At 41.5% G+C, this 21,992-nt stretch overlaps 1 protein-coding gene across 2 annotated transcripts; it reads right to left on the reverse strand.

Moving 5' to 3' along the window:
- Positions 1-3,762: 3,762 nt before the first annotated feature.
- Positions 3,763-21,525, reverse strand: DCTN5 (dynactin subunit 5). Of its 2 annotated transcripts, none has more exons than XM_030212817.1 (6): positions 21,430-21,525; positions 15,772-15,840; positions 9,742-9,860; positions 8,623-8,734; positions 4,986-5,088; positions 3,763-4,074 (listed from the first exon to the last, which is right to left on the reverse strand). In XM_030212817.1, exons 1-6 carry the CDS (start codon positions 21,475-21,477, stop codon positions 3,977-3,979), a joined length of 549 nt encoding a protein of 182 aa, XP_030068677.1. In that variant the 5' UTR covers positions 21,478-21,525; the 3' UTR covers positions 3,763-3,976. The 2 variants fall into 2 exon arrangements, with proteins under 2 accessions (XP_030068677.1, XP_030068676.1); XM_030212816.1 differs by having other exon boundaries at positions 15,745-15,840.
- Between the last annotated feature and the right edge of the window lie 467 nt (positions 21,526-21,992).

Consider the following 21,992-nt stretch of genomic DNA (forward strand, 5'->3'; position numbering starts at 1 on the left):
CAAAAAATAAAAAAAAAAGTTGCTAAGCATATTCTGCAAAGTTCATGGATGGTTCAGAAAGCTATGCGCACTGTTAGAGTACATCCGGTCTGTGCCTTAGTCGCCGGCATTTACACCAAGTAAATACCCACGACTAAATTTAGTCATGAAGAGCACTGCCAGATGCATTCTATAAACCACGCCTAACTTTAGGTGTAGTTTATGGAATATGCCCTAGGTGTATTATTTTTCAGTGCAGATCTTTACTGTGCCCTATATGTCTACAAGCACGTTGAAAGTCTGAGGTCTCCTACTATAGTAACATAGTATGTGACGGCAGAAAAAGACCTGTACGGTCCATCCAGTCTGCCCAACAAGATAAACTCATGTGTGCTACTTTATATGTATACCTGACCTTGATTTGTATTTGCCATTTTCAGGGCACAGACCGTAGAAGTTTGCCCAGCACTAGTCCTGCCTCCTAACCACCGGTGCTGCCACCCGATCTCTGCTAAGCTTCTGAGGATATCTTCAGTTCTAGTCACTGCATCTCAAACACCCCCCCCCCCCCCAAAAAAAAAAAAAAAAAAAACATCTTTAAAGAAGTGGCTTCAAATGGGTGTCTTCTTGATGGGCATCAACTGAGAGATGGATAGAGCCTACAGGTATACCCATTCCCTGTATGTCTTATAGAAAGGCTGATAAGTTGCCTGTAGAACAGAAAGGGTTAAAGAGGTAAGATACCTGTTTGTGAAAATAAATTTGAACAGCACCTTGTTCGTTACTGAAAATGTACTTGGTTCCTAATACCAATCAAGAGATAAAAATGTTTCAGATTTTGTGTATCATACTAGGGGTAAGATAGATCAGGTACATTTTTGGATTGGAATGGATGAGTTGATTCTTTCAGGGAGTTAGAGGAGGAGAATTTAATTCTTGGGTGAAATACTTCAAGTAAAATTTTTCTGGATGAGATTGCACCTATGAAAATGAGAAAAGCTAGAATAGGGGAATCAATTAAATGGTTTGATGAAGAGTTGAGGCTGTTAAAGTGGGCCACTAGAAAGTTGGAGTGAGTTTAGAGGAAAAGTCAAACAGATAAGAACAAGAGGATCTGGAGACAGGCTATTCATAAATATAAGTTTGCTATTTCTCTTAAAAGGAAGGAATATTATTCTACAATTATAGGTAAGGATAAAGCAGATCTAAACAAATTTTCAAGATTGTACATAATATGCTGGATGTAGATCGTGTAACTGGATTGGAGAATCTTTCTTTTCCCTCTTCTAATACATTAGCTTTGGTTTTGTAGGGATAAAGTGCTTTAGTTGAGACCACAAATTACTTCTTTAGATATTCCAGATTTGGAACAAGATGTGGAGACCGCAGTGGATAGAATTTGGAGTAATTTCAGTCATATAGATGGTAATACAGTAGAGTTAAACACTTGCTGATGCTAAGTCCATGTGTTACCTGCATATTTGCCCAACCATTTTGATGAGGTGCTTCCCCCATATTTTATGCTTTTTTTTTTTTTTAAATTGGACTGGATAAATTATTGCCTTAATAAGGGGCAGTTTCCAGAAGCAGGGGGTAGCATTGTACTGAACCCCATACCAAAGAATCCTACGGGGAGCTTAGAGGATGTAGCAAATTTTAGACTGGTTGCATCAATTCCTTTGTTAACAAAGGCTATGGAGGGTTGGGTTACGATGCAGTTGGAGGATTATTTGACTAAATTGAACCTGTTGCATTATTCACATACAGGGTTCCATAAAACCTATATACTGAAACCATTTTAGAGGCTCTGGTAACAAAAGGAGGCAGTTACAGAGTTAAGGCTGGAATTCAGTAATCATCCAATGGGACTTATCGCACACTTTTGATCTTGTGGATTTTATTATCTTGTTGTATTTGCTGGACAGTTTTGGAGTCACAGGTGCAGTGTTTAATTTGTTTAGGGGTTTCCTAACGGGCAGAAATTATAGAGTTAAGATGCAGGGTGTTTTATCAGATACTTAGGTTCCAGAATGTGGGGTACCACAGGGGGTCACCCTTTTCACCGATGCTATTTAACATATTGTTACAGCCGTTAAGGAAAGCGCTTGAGAAATTGAAACATTTTTGTTATACTTATGCATCTTGATTGATGTATATTGTATGTGCTGGTTTATTATTGCTTTGTGATCCACATGGAAGTGTAGATGTTCCGGAATACAAGACTAAGTGTAATGTAATACAATACAATCCTCCAGCACTCAATGGGTTTCATAGAGGGCTTTCTTGTTCTCAGGGATGACTTCACCGCTAGTTTCCGCCTCAAGCAGGGTTCAGGATCTGCATCTCTACTGCAAGTAATTTTTAAAATTTCTTAAATCACACAGATCTCTGGAGGTTCTTGCATCTGCAAAAATACGATTATACTCTCGGATGCTGCTTATGGAGCATTTGTTTGCTTTTAAGGTATTCTGTATAGGCAGAAATAATATAATATAGTCTGACCTTACCCTAGTCTGGCTGGAGGCCTAGCTGGGTGCAGGAAATATTGGAAATTGAATAAACATCGTGTTACGTGAGGAGTTCTCCTGTAAACACACTGAAAGTGATATTAGAAAGTCCAATCAGATTAGTAACATGGGTCACCACTCCTCGCTGGTTATTTAGGACTGCATGAAGGGGATATATTGGGAAAGGACTGATCAATCTAGCCATAGGAAAGGAAAAAGGACTGAAGACTAGAGGCCTAGGTGTCCATTACCCATCCTAAAAAGGAACTATCCTGTTGAGTTCTACGTCAACTAGGACTTAATTTTGGCTGCCTTGAAGGTCTTCTCTGATGACAGGATCAAACTTGATCTATGTTTTAAGGCCAAACACTCACTTTTGAGTTTAGAAATAGGGTGATAAGTTCCTGAAAGTGATGCTAAAGGCCATACAGGTGTGTGCCTGTAATTTAAAATCAGGGGTATGTCTGTCATTCCCAAAGAAGGGTTAGGACCCCATCCATGTGTGCGTCTACTACAAACCTATATCACTGATCAATATTGATGCCAAACTCTTGGCTAAGATTTTAGCAAAGAGGCAAGTGGTAGCCCCACACCTAATCCAGGTGGACCAGTCTGGTTTTATGCCAGCTGCCAGGTCTCAGACATCAGAAGAGCTCTCAATCTGATCTGGCCAGCTGGTCATTCTACAAAGTCCTGCAATGCTCCTGTAATTGCCTCAAAGGTATTTGATAGGGTCCAGTGGCCTTTTACTGTGGCACCTAATCTGGCCACTGCACAGCATGGAGGCAAACTTTCCTTAATCATAGTGGGTGTATGTACTTACAAGCATGACAGAACAAGTGGCTTGAGAGGACCTTCACATCAAATAGTCTGAAATAATCTGACCATGCTTTACAGTTCAGGCATGTATAGTGTACAGGGATCTGTTGCAGGTGATATAGTAGATGTTCTTAATAGAAAGGGAGTGGCATAGGTTGATTGAGTAAAGGAATTAACACAAAGTTACGTGGCAAATAACTGTAGTGAAAACAAGGCACTGACAACATGGCATAATGTCTGTTATACACTCGTAAAATATCTGCTGTATGCTTGTTTGCTTTAATAAACATTTAATTAAAAAAAAAAGACACAATATACACAAAACCACTTTTCAGTCGTGAAAAGTAAAATGAAACAAAAGACAAGCATGTCCTCCTTTCATAAAGGAACTGTTCTTCATTTAGTATAAAATACTTTATCTATGCTGTGAAAGGGGCCAGTTACCTTCTTTGTGCTGAAAAATTGTGAATTCCAATAAATCCATCATTTAGAAATAATACAGTACATAAGGAAGGTGGTGTTACTAGATGACTCGGGGGTAGTACATGAGGAATGCTGCACCACTGGACTGGTCAGGGCTAATATATAACAAAAGCAATGTTACTGAGTGGCCTGGAGGCTCCATCTGCAGGGGTCAGTTGCCTGGATCCTTTACTAGCTGGGAATTCTTCTTAAACTTGAGTAAGAGGTAAAAATTTCTGATAGTAGCTCTTTGTAACATCAACCATCAGCTCTTGCGTACATTCTGGTAGCTCACTGTGGAAAAGACCTGCAAGAGAAGGAGGTGGGGGAAGAGAGAACATTGAGTTCCAGAACCTGAACATGGATCCTGCAGCAAGAGGGGAAAACATGGTGCAGGCCCCGAGTGTGTCACTCACAAAATGCTACTTTCTGTCAGCTCTACTGTGTAAAACTCAAGCATTATTCACCTACAGACATACAGCTCCCAGCCTGGTTCCTTAAGTGAAAAGTTTCTGTACAGAATCGGGGCCACTGGGATGGGGGAAATATTTCCCCTTTATTTTTTATCCCCTCCTGACTAACTTTAGTCCGGTCAGTGAAGCAATAATGGGTCTTAAATGTAGCCCCCTGATATACAAGAACAGATTCCCTTTCACTGTGAAGACCCCAGCTGGGAATGAAACTCAGGTCCCTCTGCAAGAAATAAGCAACTAGGCTGCTCTGGCATCAACATATTCAAAGGAAATCTCAAAGCAATGAGTCAGTTGCAACCACAGTATGCAAAACAATGCTGGATACAACTAAAATAATTAAAAAAACCTCAACATTAGCACACAAAATCCCTTCTTTTCAAACTTCTGCAATATAGCAACTCTGCCCTTTCAAATACATGTAAAGGACTTCCAAACAGGCTTCAGTTAAACTACTGGACCTGGAACTACTTATGAAAACCGACCAGTTTCTACTCAGTTTAATTTGTGAACATGAAACTTTCAGCACGATTTGATACGTGAAGCAGAGGAAGGTGAAAAGCAGCTACACCTGGGGCCAGAAGACTCATGTTAAATGCATATTCCAGAAGCGCAGCCTCATGGACAGATGGGCTCTTCTCTTTTCCTTGCTACACTTCCTTAGTCTCATAAAGAACAAGCGTCTGCTGCCTCAGACAGATGACGCCAGATCTGAGCCCTCCTTCCTGCACCCCCACAGTTACTTTACCTGGACAGCCAGCAAACACTGTGAACGGGGGCACCACAGTTTCCGGGGGTAAGACTGTGTTATCCTGAATTTTGCAGCAGTCTTTCAGAACACATCTCCTACCCTAGAATGAAGAAAGCATAGCAAGTTCTTCTGATACTCAAGAAACACATCTTATGTATCATTATCATACTAGTAAAAAAGCCCCGTTTCTGATGCAAATGAAACGGGGGGCTAGCAAGGTTTTCTTCAGAGTGTGCATGTGGGAGTGTGTGTCCCTGCCCTCTGCCCTCTCTCCCTCCCCCCTCCGAGTCCAGTCCTTCAGTGTTAAGTTTCCTGCTGTTCTGTGTTTGTGTTACAGAGAGAGTGAGGGCATCTCTCTCCCCTCCCCCACTGAGTCCTTCACTGTTACAGAGAGAGGGATTTTGTGCTGTGCTGTTTTCCTTCACTCATGGGGAAACCGGATATCTCTGGCGCTTCACACTTCCGGCTGGAGGCTTCATAGAACGTTGGGGTTGCCTTTTATATATATAGATGACTACTATAGGCTGCTTATTCGTGTACTAGGGTTGCCAATATCATTATCTAGAAGAAACCTTTCAAACTTTAGCAGGCACAGCAAGCAATACCTGGATGCCAAGTCTGAAAAATCCATCCAAATGACAGACTCTGCTTTTCAAACCCAAGGCACACCTGCCTGCACTGAGCAGGTCCTGTGTACGTGGGAGAGGACTCGGAGCCGAAATTAAAGCTGGAAGTCAAGATGGTGCTGTGTGTGCAATGTATGTCTATACCCTACATCACCTGTCCATTTCCACACTCCAGGTCTTGGCCTGTACCTAGGAAGAAGGTCAAAGCTCCAGCACATTTCAGGGCTACTTCTGGTGTCTCTTGTTGCTGTGAGGTGCTAGTCTGGACTTAAGCATCCGGCAGTGGCAACTTTTCTGGGTGACAGGACTGATTAGGTTCTGCCCCAACACTCCACATGTGGGCTTTAAGACACACTAATACAACCGTCACCACTAAAAGATCAGAGGACACTTCTCAGGTAATAACCCCAGCTACAATTAATAGAAAGTTGGTGACAAAATAACTCAAAACACCATCATAAAAGGCCTACAGGGCACCGGATTCATCATTCCCCAGTGCGCTGAGTAGATGAAAGTTCACGCTGTCTTCTACGTTATGAATATCTAAATCAACGGGAGAGCTCCGCCCAAGTTTACAATGACTTAGATAAAACGGGGCGAGTTCTACATATGGCATCAGAAAATCTGTTACAGACAAAAACGTGCTTAGCGCTAATCTATAAACCTCACCTAAAGTTAGGCACGTTTTATAGAATACACACAGCGCCCATTGCCGTGACTAAAATTTAGGCGCAACCATTCATGCAGACTAAAACCTGGTGTAAATACCTGTGCGTAACTTAGGCGTATTCTATAACTGTGTGTAATTTTGAGGAACGCCCATGACCTTCCCGTGGCCACACCCCATTTTAGATCCATGCGTTAGAATTTATGCACACAACTTTACAGAATACGCTTAGAAAGCTATGCACGTAAATTCTAATTAGTGCCAATTAGTGCTGATAATTGCTTGTTAGTAACCAATTATCAGTGCCAATTGGCTTCTTAGCCAACTAAGTCACACATGCAATTTGGCGGCTGAGCTTAACTAGATAAAAAAGTACAGAGGAATAATTGATCACAAGCCTTTGGGTCCAAGAAGCAGTGGTCAGAAGTAATTTTGTGATAGTATGTTGCTGTAAGAAAAGGTGTCGCCCTTCCTGCCAAAGCAGAGGACGTTAGATCATCAAGGGGTTTGCTTCCACAGGAGAACCAAGATAACGGAAAATGGATCCACTGGTAATCAGCTGAGCGCAGCTGACTACGAAGCTTCAAAGGTCCACCAGATGCTAAGGAACAGAAAACATAAGTACTTGGAAGGTGCTAGTTCCCCCGAAGACATGTGAATGTGTTAGCTGGCTGCAGCCATCCAACGAAGGACTATACTAGTGCACTTAAGCAACATAAGAGAAAGGTACCACTGACCCACAGAAGAAGCAGAGAATGTAGTAAAAGCAGTTAGCTAAGCGGGGATTAAAAAAATGTTCGGATAGCTTCCTAAAAGAAAATCCGTAAGTCATTATTAATATGGACTTGGGAAAATCCACTGCTTATTTCTAGGATAACCAGTACTTTTTTAGGATCTTGCCAGGTACTTAGTGGAGGAGTGGCCTAGTGGTTAGAGTGGTGGACTTTGGTCCTGGGGAACTGAGGAACTTAGTTCGATTCCCACTTCAGGCACAGGCAGCTCCTTGTGACTGAGCAAGTCACTTAACCCTCCATTGCCCCATGTAAGCCGCATTGAGCCTGCCATGAGTGGGAAAGCACTTGGTACAAATGTAACAAAATAAATAAATAAAATACTTGTGACCTGGATTGGCCACTGTTGGAAACAGGCTGCTGGGCTTGATGGACCTTTGGTCTGTCCCAGTATGCCAATACTTATGTACTTATGCCCTAGGTAAACAGAGAGAGTTGAAATTCAGAAAGCGAACAGTGCTATGGAAGGCAAATAAAGGATGTTCCAAAGGGTCAAAGAGATTCCCAAACGTAAGGGAAAAATATCCCTCCACTGGCTATACAAACCAGAGCAAATGTACAGGAATATCTCCTGCACTAAAAAAAACCCCAAAACAAAACTGCAGAATTAAACGCATTGGGGAAGCCATGAAGATATCCCTTATGCAGTTTAGGCAGAAATAGAGCCACGGTTAAGATACACTATGCTAAGAAGTTGAGAGACTGCTGCTGGCAGCTCTCGCTGAACGAGTACGGTGAAGCCTCGTAGGGATCTTGGCTGAAGCTCAGAAGAATGTTATGCTGAGAAGTTGAGAGACTGCTGCTGGCAGCCCTCGCTGAACGAGTACGGTGAAGCCTCGTAGGGATCTTGGCTGAAGCTCAGAAGAATGTTATGCTGAGAAGTTGAGAGACTGCTGCTGGCAGCCCTCGCTGAACGAGTGCGGTGAAGCCTCGTAGGGATCTTGGCTGAAGCTCAGAAGAATGTTATGCTGAGAAGTTGAGAGACTGCTGCTGGCTGCCCTCGCTGAACGAGTACGGTGAAGCCTCGTAGGGATCTTGGCTGAAGCTCAGTGGAAACCCCAGGCAGATGTGCTGAACCCATGGAGTTGAGTTCAGCTGTAGGCAAGGTGTATAAGGCTTGCAGAAACCACAAGATGTTTGAATGGGCAACGTGAAACCTTACTGAATCTGAGCTGATGAATCCAGCTAAACCCAAGCAGATGAGCTCAGTCAAATCTGAATGGTCAAGCTTGATGGACAGGAGCAGAGACGGTCAGAAGAATCTGAAATAAAATCCCCAGGAGAACCCAAGACTTGAGCTGTGCTTTTCAAACGAAACAAGGAAGTCCGTTCCAAATGAGAAAACAGCAATGAGCCCCTCTATCTCAATGCCACTAAGTCTGGACTGATCTGTTAGAGACGAAAAGGAAGATAGTATTCTGTAAAGGTCTTTCCATACAGCATCCTTTACTAGATCAGAACGGATCATCCCAGCACCTAACATTGGCGCCAATTCCCCCCTAGGTATCACCATTGTGCAATGACTGGGGCTGGGTTTAACAACTACTTACAATGACACAGTTCTTCCCAATGTGCACATATGATCCGATCTGGGCAGCGTTCACAACACAGTCCTCCTCTATGAAGACATGGTCACCAATGTGCAGGGGAAAGAAAGCCACCCTGTAGAAAGCATGGGAGAGATGCAGGTTACATGAGCATCAGAGGACCCACACATAATACACAATAGCATTAGAACAGAAGAATTGCCGTAGTGGGTCAGACTGAAGGTCCATCCAGTCCAGTACCCTGTTTCCAACAGTGGCCTGTCCAAATCACAAGCACCTGACTGGACCCAAAAAAGGAGCAAAACTCAGAGATAAACAGTGGCTTTCCCCCTGGTCTATTATACTTATTTGCATTTAGCTGACAGCTTTGTCAGTAGTACATCAAGGTGAGTTACATTCAGGTACACTAGGAGGCATATTTTCAAAGCACTTAGCGTTCCAAAGTTCCATAGAAACCTATGGAACTTTGAAAATGAGTCCCTAGGTATTTTCCTTGACTCTAGAGAGCTTATAATTTGTGGAGGCAATTCTATAAAAGGGAAGAAATCTCTCCCTTTCCAAAACCGCCTTACAATTTACGTGGATCACTTTATAGGATACATTTCTGCACGTAAATTCTAAATAAAGCCAATAAGTGTCAATAATTGATTGTTAAGTTAAATTTTTGGCGCTGATTGGCTTGCTAAGCTAATTAAGTTGTGTGCAAATTCAGAATATGACCAGATTTGCACACACAACTCAAGTCGCGCTATATAGAATCCGGGGATAAATGCTTAAATGAATTGTCACAAGTGCTGTTAATTTACATTCCCAGGAGGAATTCTGATCCTCCCACCACTGGCAACAAGATGAAAATGAATGCTTTGCACCCAGAAAACTCAGCATATCCTTGGTGTGAGGGTTACAATCTACCTTCCATCCAGTCATTAGAAGCTTTCCAGAGCAATTCAAAAAATGTCACATTTCCAGGGCGACTGGGGCTGTAGTCCTGTCGGACCACCAAGAAAGATCTGAGGGACCAGAGTGCTCCCCAGTACACAAGTAATCTGCAGAGGGGACCCACAGAATCTCAACAATCCCAAGCATTACAACATGTGTTTCTAGGCAGGCCGATTGACTTACCCTTTGCTGAATTTCTTAAAAGGTGGACGGATAACACTACGGCTCTTGATAACGCAATGCCGCCCAACTCTTACATTTGCCAGATCTCCTCGAATAATGCAGTCATTCATGATGATCGTCTATGGAGAGAGACAGAAACATCACAGCAGCAACTTAGGGTCTGCACAAAGGCAGCACTAGCTCTGCCTCCCCTGTGAGTGGTGTGCAGGCATAGAATGAAGCTCCTCTCACTCCACAACACAGTAACATAGTAAGTGATGGCAGATAAAGACCTGAACGGTCTATCCAGTCTTCCCAACAAGATAAACTCATTTTACATGGTATGTGATACTTTATATGTATACCCGGGTTTGATTTGTCCTTTCCTTTCTCAGGGCACAGACCTTAGAAGTCTGCCCAGCACTGTTCTTGTACTAGAAGTTCTGAAGATTCTGAAATCCTAAAGAGTTACAAGATTCTGGAATCCCAATTAGTAGCAACATTCCATGTAGAACCACAAAGAGTAACATAGTAAATGATGGCAGATAAAGACCTTACGGCCCATCCAGTCTGCCCAACAAGATAAACTCATTTTACATGGTATGTGATACTTTATATGTATACCCGGGTTTGATTTGTCCTTTCCTTTCTCAGGGCACAGACCTTAGAAGTCTGCCCAGCACTGTTCTTGTACTAGAAGTTCTGAAGATTCTGAAATCCTAAAGAGTTACAAGATTCTGGAATCCCAATTAGTAGCAACATTCCATGTAGAACCACAAAGAGTAACATAGTAAATGATGGCAGATAAAGACCTTACGGCCCATCCAGTCTGCCCAACAAGATAAACTCATTTTACATGGTATGTGATACTTTATATGTATACCCGGGTTTGATTTGTCCTTTCCTTTCTCAGGGCACAGACCTTAGAAGTCTGCCCAGCACTGTTCTTGTACTAGAAGTTCTGAAGATTCTGAAATCCTAAAGAGTTACAAGATTCTGGAATCCCAATTAGTAGCAACATTCCATGTAGAACCACAAAGAGTAACATAGTAAATGATGGCAGATAAAGACCTTACGGCCCATCCAGTCTGCCCAACAAGATAAACTCATTTTACATGGTATGTGATACTTTATATGTATACCCGGGTTGATTTGTCCTTTCCTTTCTCAGGGCACAGACCTTAGAAGTCTGCCCAGCACTGTTCTTGTACTAGAAGTTCTGAAGATTCTGAAATCCTAAAGAGTTACAAGATTCTGGAATCCCAATTAGTAGCAACATTCCATGTAGAACCACAAAGAGTAACATAGTAAATGATGGCAGATAAAGACCTTACGGCCCATCCAGTCTGCCCAACAAGATAAACTCATTTTACATGGTATGTGATACTTTATATGTATACCCGGGTTTGATTTGTCCTTTCCTTTCTCAGGGCACAGACCTTAGAAGTCTGCCCAGCACTGTTCTTGTACTAGAAGTTCTGAAGATTCTGAAATCCTAAAGAGTTACAAGATTCTGGAATCCCAATTAGTAGCAACATTCCATGTAGAACCACAAAGAGTAACATAGTAAATGATGGCAGATAAAGACCTTACGGCCCATCCAGTCTGCCCAACAAGATAAACTCATTTTACATGGTATGTGATACTTTATATGTATACCCGGGTTTGATTTGTCCTTTCCTTTCTCAGGGCACAGACCTTAGAAGTCTGCCCAGCACTGTTCTTGTACTAGAAGTTCTGAAGATTCTGAAATCCTAAAGAGTTACAAGATTCTGGAATCCCAATTAGTAGCAACATTCCATGTAGAACCACAAAGAGTAACATAGTAAATGATGGCAGATAAAGACCTTACGGCCCATCCAGTCTGCCCAACAAGATAAACTCATTTTACATGGTATGTGATACTTTATATGTATACCCGGGTTTGATTTGTCCTTTCCTTTCTCAGGGCACAGACCTTAGAAGTCTGCCCAGCACTGTTCTTGTACTAGAAGTTCTGAAGATTCTGAAATCCTAAAGAGTTACAAGATTCTGGAATCCCAATTAGTAGCAACATTCCATGTAGAACCACAAAGAGTAACATAGTAAATGATGGCAGATAAAGACCTTACGGCCCATCCAGTCTGCCCAACAAGATAAACTCATTTTACATGGTATGTGATACTTTATATGTATACCCGGGTTTGATTTGTCCTTTCCTTTCTCAGGGCACAGACCTTAGAAGTCTGCCCAGCACTGTTCTTGTACTAGAAGTTCTGAAGATTCTGAAATCCTAAAGAGTTACAAGATTCTGGAATCCCAATTAGTAGCAACATTCCATGTAGAACCACAAAGAGTAACATAGTAAATGATGGCAGATAAAGACCTTACGGCCCATCCAGTCTGCCCAACAAGATAAACTCATTTTTCATGGTATGTGATACTTTATACCAGAGTTTGATTTGTCCTTGCCATTCTCAGGCCACAGACCGTAGACGTCTGCCCAGTACGGTTCCTCTACTAAAAGTTCTGAAGTTAACGTCCGAGCCCCTTAAAATTTACACTCCAGCCCATCTATATATCTATTCAGTCATGATCTGGGCGTAGACCCTAGAAGTCTGCCCAGCACTGTTCTTGTACTAAACGTTCTGAAGATTCTGGAATCCTAAAGAGTTACAAGATTCCGGAATCCCAATTAGTAGCAACATTCCATGTAGAACCCCAAAGAGTAACATAGTAAATGACGGCAGATAAAGACCTGAACGGTCCATCCAGTCTGCCCAACAATATAAACTCATTTACATGGTATGTGATACTTTATACCCAAGTTTGATTTGTCCCTGCCTTTCTCAGGACATTTTATATACAGCTCTGACAGTTTACAATGATCAATTCTGTGACCAACCAGTCCCCTGGATTCTATAAACCGTGACTGAAGTTGCACTCACAAATCAGCGCGTACCCAATTTGCACATTGAACTTAATTGCTTAACAAGCTAATCAGTGTCGATAACTGGTCACTAACAAGTAATTATCAGCACTAATTGGCACTAATTAGAATTCACGCACACAGCTTTCTAAGCGTATTCTGTAAGTGCTGCACATAAATTCTAATGTGCAGATCACACAAGGGGGTGTGGTCATGGGAGGAGCATGGATGGGTTATGGGCAGTCCTCAAAATTACAATCACCGTTAAAGAATACGCCTAAGTTTTGCACGGGCATTTACACCAGGTTTTTGTTGGTGTAGATGGTTGCGCCTAAATTTTAGTCACTGGGACAGATGCTACACATATTCTATAAACTGCGCCTAACTTTAGGCGGGGTTTATTGAATAGCGTTAAGCGTTGGTTTTTTTTTGGCACCGATTTTGTAGGCACCATTGATAGAATTTGGTCCATTATGGTTCTAAAGGGTTAAGAAGTTATAAAAAGATCAGCTGAAAAAATAACAAATACATGTCAGCTTAAAGCATCATTACAAAAAAATGGTTGGCAAATAGCCAAGACTTCAACCTTTCATAGAGTTTGATTCATGTCTGATGTTATTTGGTAGAAAGTTCCATAAAATTGGATGAAAAAAAAAAAACAACCTTTTTATGACAAGAGGTCAAACAGGTTGCAGAAACGGAAGATAATTCAGATTTATTCATATGGATCGAATGATTAGGCACTACATTAGTTTCAACTTTCTAGAAAGAAGTTAAGATACTGTGGGCATTCCCCATACATCAACTTAAATGCCAAACAGAGGATTTTAAACTCAGTCTGGGCTTCCACTGGTAACCAATGCAAAAACTTTAGTAATGGGGTCACCGTATCAAATTTTTTTTTAGACAAAAGGACAGCAGAATTTTGAAGTAGTTGTAATCTTATCAGCAATGTTTATGTAATACCCAGATAGAATTAAATAATCCATACGAGAAAAAAAACAAATGCACAAACCAGTTTTTGCACATTATCTAAACCCAAATATGTCCTGATCTGCCACAAAAAAACCTAATTTCTGAAATATACTGAATACCAGGTGACTAACTTAAACTTTACCCTCCAGCGTCAGATCTATCCATATTCCCAGACTATGTGCAGATTTTGTTAGAGACAGAAATATTATCCAGCTAAGATCAGCAACTGATAGAGGACATTTTCGATCTCCAATCCAAACGAGAACTGTTTAGTAGTCATCCATAAGGAAATATGTTTAAAGCAAGAATCCTAATATTACACCAGGCTTCCTCTTATTACATTGTCTTTGCAGAAGAGAACTAAGAACAATGCCTGTGCTGTCTGCATTAGAATGTTACATGTGCATTGGTCTAAGCCAGTGGTCCCCAAACCTGGTCCTGGAGGCACCCCAGTCAGTCAAGTTTTCAGGATATCTACAGTGACTATTCATGACAGAGATTTGAATGCACTGCCTCCATCTCAGGCAAATTTTTCTCATTAATATTCATTGTGGATATCCTGAAAACCTGGCAGGCTAGCTTGCCTGCAAGATTGGGTTTAGGAACCACTGGTCTGAGCACTAAACAAGACATAAGCAGAATAAATCTGTCAGAAAGTCTTGCTAACAGCTGCTTTATGAGTATATACTTCTACCATAAGCAAATATACAGACACATTTTATACAGGACATCAAGGCTGGAAAATATTTAGGTCCGTGCATGCAAAAACTGTGATAGTATTTTATAAGGCTTGCTGAACGTGGAGCCTTTTCTAAAATGTGAAAAAAAAAATGCACAACAGAAGCAGCTGTTTTCAAAACTACAGCAGCATCACACAGGGCCTTGCATGGGTTAGTACTACTCACATATGAAAGCAGCAGATGTTGCAGAACTGCACATTCAAAGGAGTCAATGAAGGAACCAAGCTCTGAAACTCAAATGTTTGCAATATGAAGGTGGTTTATAACTCCAGAGAGTTAAACACAATTCCCCCATCAAGTTCTCCTTCGTAGTCCAGGGTAGGTGTAAAAGATGATGCTGAAATTTCTCCCACTAGACATGGAACGCATATTTTGTTTGGTGTTTTTTGTGTCCTCTTGATTTTGCTCTGCTCCGAGCTCATGGACTCGCTTCTAGCTGATATTTTGCTGCTACTATGGGTTTTCATTATTTAATAAAGGTGGTGTATAATAAATCTTCTGATTTCAATATATACTTTACAAACACACCCACACCACGCTTCATTCAAATCTGTGCAGGTCTAAGCACTGCCTTTTCTAAAATTGCTACCTTAATACCTCCAAGTCTGCCAAAATCCAGAGATCAACTTTATGAAATCAAACAGGAGAGATTATTTTTTTTCCTCCTTTATACCATTAATCTCGGAATTCTAACAGATCTGGCAAATGAGTGTGATAACTGCTGAAATTAAAAAATAATCCACATGTAGGTTCTGCAAGCCAGGGCTACCCCAGCAGCTACGAGTATGACTTTATTATAATAAACATAATGCAGAGGGATTAAAAAACTTTCAAATAAAACTAAACTCTGAAGCTTACTCTACCTGGGTCTCCACCCAACTGTAGTAAATCATTTGTATAAGGTAGGTTTTGTTTTCCATTTTTTGACACACATTCTCCATCTTAATTTACACCATGCTAGAATACAGGACACTGAATCTGTAGGTATGACCATAAATACAGAACGAGAGCAAATTACATATTACCTGCACTGTAGCAACATCCATAAGAACATTTTAGCTGTGAGGTCTGCGTCATTTTTAAAGTCCGCATATGTGTGTACTTTCATGTAGACAATTTTCAAAGGTAAAAGTTCCCTCAGACACTTGAACCTCCTGTTTTCTGCATGTACTCTTTCCAACTAAAGTAACACATGTAATTTTGTAAATTCAAACCTAAGTAAACTGCTGCAGTCCCCAGCGTAAAACTGTACACACTGTGGAACAATACCTGAATGGGAGATGAGGAAGAGAACATTTTCATATAGCTTGTTTCTACAGATAAAATGTGGCTTTACCAATGGAAATAGCTTTGAAAACTGTTTTTGTATTTACAAACTCTAGAATTTTTTAAATATTTTACCATTTCAACTGCATTGTTAGTACACACCTTGCCATTGAGGACAATATTCTGGCTCCCACAGAGAACGGATTGCCTGCTAACTTTATTGCCAGAAGCCTGAGTAAAGAATGAACAATACAGACATTAGAGCATCAGCCTCTTGTGTACAGGAGCAGCTGGGGGGAAAGAAATGGGCATGTAAGGTAGATAAGAGTATAAAAGCATAGCAACCATGTCATGCACTTGAAGGTATCCCACATTCCCCCACCTATTTGCAGGCTCAATGTGGCTTACATAGATTTGATAACATTGTCACAGCTGGATATCAGATACAGTTAGTTATGTGTGGCGATTAGGAAGGGGAGAGGGAAGAAGGTAGACTTGAACTGCTACTAAAAAACAACATGAGCTAGATCCCCAAACAGGCACTTGAGAGATATAATAGGATAAATAGACTTCCTAACAGAATTTTTACACTCTTCAGTCAGTGGTTCCCAAATGTGGTCCTGGAGGCAGCCCAGCAGCCAATCAGGGTTTCAGGATATCCACTATTAATATTCATGACAGAAGTATGCATGAAGCAGAGGCAATGCATGCAAAATCTCTCTGATGAATATTCATTATAGATAACTTGAAAACCTGATTGGCTGGGGTGCCTCCAGGGCCACATTTGGGAACCACTGATCTAAGTGGATACCTAAAGGTACAGAAAATATAGCAAATCAGTATCATAATGAATTCCAACGGGGGAACTGAGGTCTGCATTCAAGTCTCCTGGCCCTCGGTCCCTTACTCTAATAACTGTCAATGAAAGAAACAAGTCCTGTCAAATCTATGTTATATGTGGTCCTGGAGGCAGCCCAGCCAATCAGGGTTTCAGGATATCCACTATTAATATTCATGACAGAAGTATGCATGAAGCAGAGGCAATGCATGCAAAATCTCTCTGATGAATATTCATTATAGATAACTTGAAAACCTGATTGGCTGGGGTGCCTCCAGGGCCACATTTGGGAACCACTGATCTAAGTGGATACCTAAAGGTACAGAAAATATAGCAAATCAGTATCATAATGAATTCCAACGGGGGAACTGAGGTCTGCATTCAAGTCTCCTGGCCCTCGGTCCCTTACTCTAATAACTGTCAATGAAAGAAACAAGTCCTGTCAAATCTATGTTATATGTGGTCCTGGAGGCAGCCCAGCCAATCAGGGTTTCAGGATATCCACTATTAATATTCATGACAGAAGTATGCATGAAGCAGAGGCAATGCATGCAAAATCTCTCTGATGAATATTCATTATAGATAACTTGAAAACCTGATTGGCTGGGGTGCCTCCAGGGCCACATTTGGGAACCACTGATCTAAGTGGATACCTAAAGGTACAGAAAATATAGCAAATCAGTATCATAATGAATTCCAACGGGGGAACTGAGGTCTGCATTCAAGTCTCCTGGCCCTCGGTCCCTTACTCTAATAACTGTCAATGAAAGAAACAAGTCCTGTCAAATCTATGTTATATGTGGTCCTGGAGGCAGCCCAGCCAATCAGGGTTTCAGGATATCCACTATTAATATTCATGACAGAAGTATGCATGAAGCAGAGGCAATGCATGCAAAATCTATCTCATAAATATTCATTATAGATAACTTGAAAACCTGATTGGCTGGGGTGCCTCCAGGACCACATTTGGGAACCACTGATCTAAGTGGATACCTAAAGGTACAGAAAATATAGCAAATCAGTATCCTAATGAATTCCAACGGGGGAACTGAGGTCTGCATTCAAGTCTCCTGGCCCTCGGTCCCTTACTCTAATAACTGTCAATGAAAGAAACAAGTCCTGTCAAATCTATGTTATATGTGGTCCTGGAGGCAGCCCAGCCAATCAGGGTTTCAGGATATCCACTATTAATATTCATGACAGAAGTATGCATGAAGCAGAGGCAATGCATGCAAAATCTATCTCATGAATATTCATTATAGATAACTTGAAAACCTGATTGGCTGGGGTGCCTCCAGGACCACATTTGGGAACCACTGATCTAAGTGGATACCTAAAGGTACAGAAAATATAGCAAATCAGTATCCTAATGAATTCCAACGGGGGAACTGAGGTCTGCATTCAAGTCTCCTGGCCCTCGGTCCCTTATTCTAATAACTGTCAATGAAAGAAACAAGTCCTGTCAAATCTATGTTATATGTGGTCCTGGAGGCAGCCCAGCCAATCAGGGTTTCAGGATATCCACTATTAATATTCATGACAGAAGTATGCATGAAGCAGAGGCAATGCATGCAAAATCTCTCTGATGAATATTCATTATAGATAACTTGAAAACCTGATTGGCTGGGGTGCCTCCAGGGCCACATTTGGGAACCACTGATCTAAGTGGATACCTAAAGGTACAGAAAATATAGCAAATCAGTATCATAATGAATTCCAACGGGGGAACTGAGGTCTGCATTCAAGTCTCCTGGCCCTCGGTCCCTTACTCTAATAACTGTCAATGAAAGAAACAAGTCCTGTCAAATCTATGTTATATGTGGTCCTGGAGGCAGCCCAGCCAATCAGGGTTTCAGGATATCCACTATTAATATTCATGACAGAAGTATGCATGAAGCAGAGGCAATGCATGCAAAATCTCTCTGATGAATATTCATTATAGATAACTTGAAAACCTGATTGGCTGGGGTGCCTCCAGGACCACATTTGGGAACCACTGATCTAAGTGGATACCTAAAGGTACAGAAAATATAGCAAATCAGTATCCTAATGAATTCCAACGGGGGAACTGAGGTCTGCATTCAAGTCTCCTGGCCCTCGGTCCCTTATTCTAATAACTGTCAATGAAAGAAACAAGTCCTGTCAAATCTATGTTATATGTGGTCCTGGAGGCAGCCCAGCCAATCAGGGTTTCAGGATATCCACTATTAATATTCATGACAGAAGTATGCATGAAGCAGAGGCAATGCATGCAAAATCTATCTCATGAATATTCATTATAGATAACTTGAAAACCTGATTGGCTGGGGTGCCTCCAGGACCACATTTGGGAACCACTGATCTAAGTGGATACCTAAAGGTACAGAAAATATAGCAAATCAGTATCATAATGAATTCCAACGGGGGAACTGAGGTCTGCATTCAAGTCTCCTGGCCCTCGGTCCCTTACTCTAATAACTGTCAATGAAAGAAACAAGTCCTGTCAAATCTATGTTATATGTGGTCCTGGAGGCAGCCCAGCCAATCAGGGTTTCAGGATATCCACTATTAATATTCATGACAGAAGTATGCATGAAGCAGAGGCAATGCATGCAAAATCTCTCTGATGAATATTCATTATAGATAACTTGAAAACCTGATTGGCTGGGGTGCCTCCAGGACCACATTTGGGAACCACTGATCTAAGTGGATACCTAAAGGTACAGAAATATAGCAAATCAGTATCCTAATGAATTCCAACGGGGGAACTGAGGTCTGCATTCAAGTCTCCTGGCCCTCGGTCCCTTATTCTAATAACTGTCAATGAAAGAAACAAGTCCTGTCAAATCTATGTTATATGTGGTCCTGGAGGCAGCCCAGCCAATCAGGGTTTCAGGATATCCACTATTAATATTCATGACAGAAGTATGCATGAAGCAGAGGCAATGCATGCAAAATCTCTCTGATGAATATTCATTATAGATAACTTGAAAACCTGATTGGCTGGGGTGCCTCCAGGACCACATTTGGGAACCACTGATCTAAGTGGATACCTAAAGGTACAGAAAATATAGCAAATCAGTATCCTAATGAATTCCAACGGGGGAACTGAGGTCTGCATTCAAGTCTCCTGGCCCTCGGTCCCTTATTCTAATAACTGTCAATGAAAGAAACAAGTCCTGTCAAATCTATGTTATATGTGGTCCTGGAGGCAGCCCAGCCAATCAGGGTTTCAGGATATCCACTATTAATATTCATGACAGAAGTATGCATGAAGCAGAGGCAATGCATGCAAAATCTATCTCATGAATATTCATTATAGATAACTTGAAAACCTGATTGGCTGGGGTGCCTCCAGGACCACATTTGGGAACCACTGATCTAAGTGGATACCTAAAGGTACAGAAAATATAGCAAATCAGTATCATAATGAATTCCAACGGGGGAACTGAGGTCTGCATTCAAGTCTCCTGGCCCTCGGTCCCTTACTCTAATAACTGTCAATGAAAGAAACAAGTCCTGTCAAATCTATGTTATATGTGGTCCTGGAGGCAGCCCAGCCAATCAGGGTTTCAGGATATCCACTATTAATATTCATGACAGAAGTATGCATGAAGCAGAGGCAATGCATGCAAAATCTCTCTGATGAATATTCATTATAGATAACTTGAAAACCTGATTGGCTGGGGTGCCTCCAGGACCACATTTGGGAACCACTGATCTAAGTGGATACCTAAAGGTACAGAAAATATAGCAAATCAGTATCCTAATGAATTCCAACGGGGGAACTGAGGTCTGCATTCAAGTCTCCTGGCCCTCGGTCCCTTATTCTAATAACTGTCAATGAAAGAAACAAGTCCTGTCAAATCTATGTTATATGTGGTCCTGGAGGCAGCCCAGCCAATCAGGGTTTCAGGATATCCACTATTAATATTCATGACAGAAGTATGCATGAAGCAGAGGCAATGCATGCAAAATCTCTCTGATGAATATTCATTATAGATAACTTGAAAACCTGATTGGCTGGGGTGCCTCCAGGACCACATTTGGGAACCACTGATCTAAGTGGATACCTAAAGGTACAGAAAATATAGCAAATCAGTATCCTAATGAATTCCAACGGGGGAACTGAGGTCTGCATTCAAGTCTCCTGGCCCTCGGTCCCTTATTCTAATAACTGTCAATGAAAGAAACAAGTCCTGTCAAATCTATGTTATATGTGGTCCTGGAGGCAGCCCAGCCAATCAGGGTTTCAGGATATCCACTATTAATATTCATGACAGAAGTATGCATGAAGCAGAGGCAATGCATGCAAAATCTCTCTGATGAATATTCATTATAGATAACTTGAAAACCTGATTGGCTGGGGTGCCTCCAGGACCACATTTGGGAACCACTGATCTAAGTGGATACCTAAAGGTACAGAAAATATAGCAAATCAGTATCCTAATGAATTCCAACGGGGGAACTGAGGTCTGCATTCAAGTCTCCTGGCCCTCGGTCCCTTATTCTAATAACTGTCAATGAAAGAAACAAGTCCTGTCAAATCTATGTTATATGTGGTCCTGGAGGCAGCCCAGCCAATCAGGGTTTCAGGATATCCACTATTATATTCATGACAGAAGTATGCATGAAGCAGAGGCAATGCATGCAAAATCTATCTCATGAATATTCATTATAGATAACTTGAAAACCTGATTGGCTGGGGTGCCTCCAGGACCACATTTGGGAACCACTGATCTAAGTGGATACCTAAAGGTACAGAAAATATAGCAAATCAGTATCCTAATGAATTCCAACGGGGGAACTGAGGTCTGCATTCAAGTCTCCTGGCCCTCGGTCCCTTATTCTAATAACCGTCAATGAAAGAAACAAGTCCTGTCAAATCTCTCTGACGTAAAGCCTGAGTTTAGTGGTTTTAAAAGCTCGTCTCATTCAGTCCGTCTAATATCCGGGGAAAGGTAGATTCGGCTGCACAAATGCACCGCTCGCCCGGGTCTCACCGTCTCTATGTACTCGGACTTGTTATACAGCATCTCACTCAGCTCCATAGCGCCGAACTTCCGGATACCATAGGAAACCAGCACCGGCAGTTCACGGCGCTACGTCACTTCCGAACACTACCCTGCCGCCCTCGTTAAAGAATAGATACCAGGACATGAGTCGGGATGACGTCAAAACGTTGAAGCCACTTAGGTTAGCCTTTGTTTCCTCTTCCCGCGTAGCCGTCATCTAGTACACTCAAAACAAATCAAGCTGCTGCTTCCTCGTTGTCCTTCTTTGTAGCATTTTTATTTAATCTCACTTATATTTTCAAACATGCTAACAGAGGAAGTGTTAGTTTCATCGGTTAGAGCACCAGTTTGTTCTGCATTTTAAATCATTGTGTCATTTGGAGATGTTTTCACCTAGTAAAGGGCCACCAAAACAGACATGTTATGAGAATCAGGTACTTAACAATCAGACTTACTGTTTATAAGTACAATTAAAAAAAAAAAAATTAATTAGGTTGAAAATGGGAGCATTTAACATTTTTTTTTCCTGTGCCTACATCAAAAGGAAAAGA

This window comes from Microcaecilia unicolor, chromosome 8, assembly GCF_901765095.1.
Source record: "Microcaecilia unicolor chromosome 8, aMicUni1.1, whole genome shotgun sequence".
Taxonomy (NCBI): domain Eukaryota; kingdom Metazoa; phylum Chordata; class Amphibia; order Gymnophiona; family Siphonopidae; genus Microcaecilia; species Microcaecilia unicolor.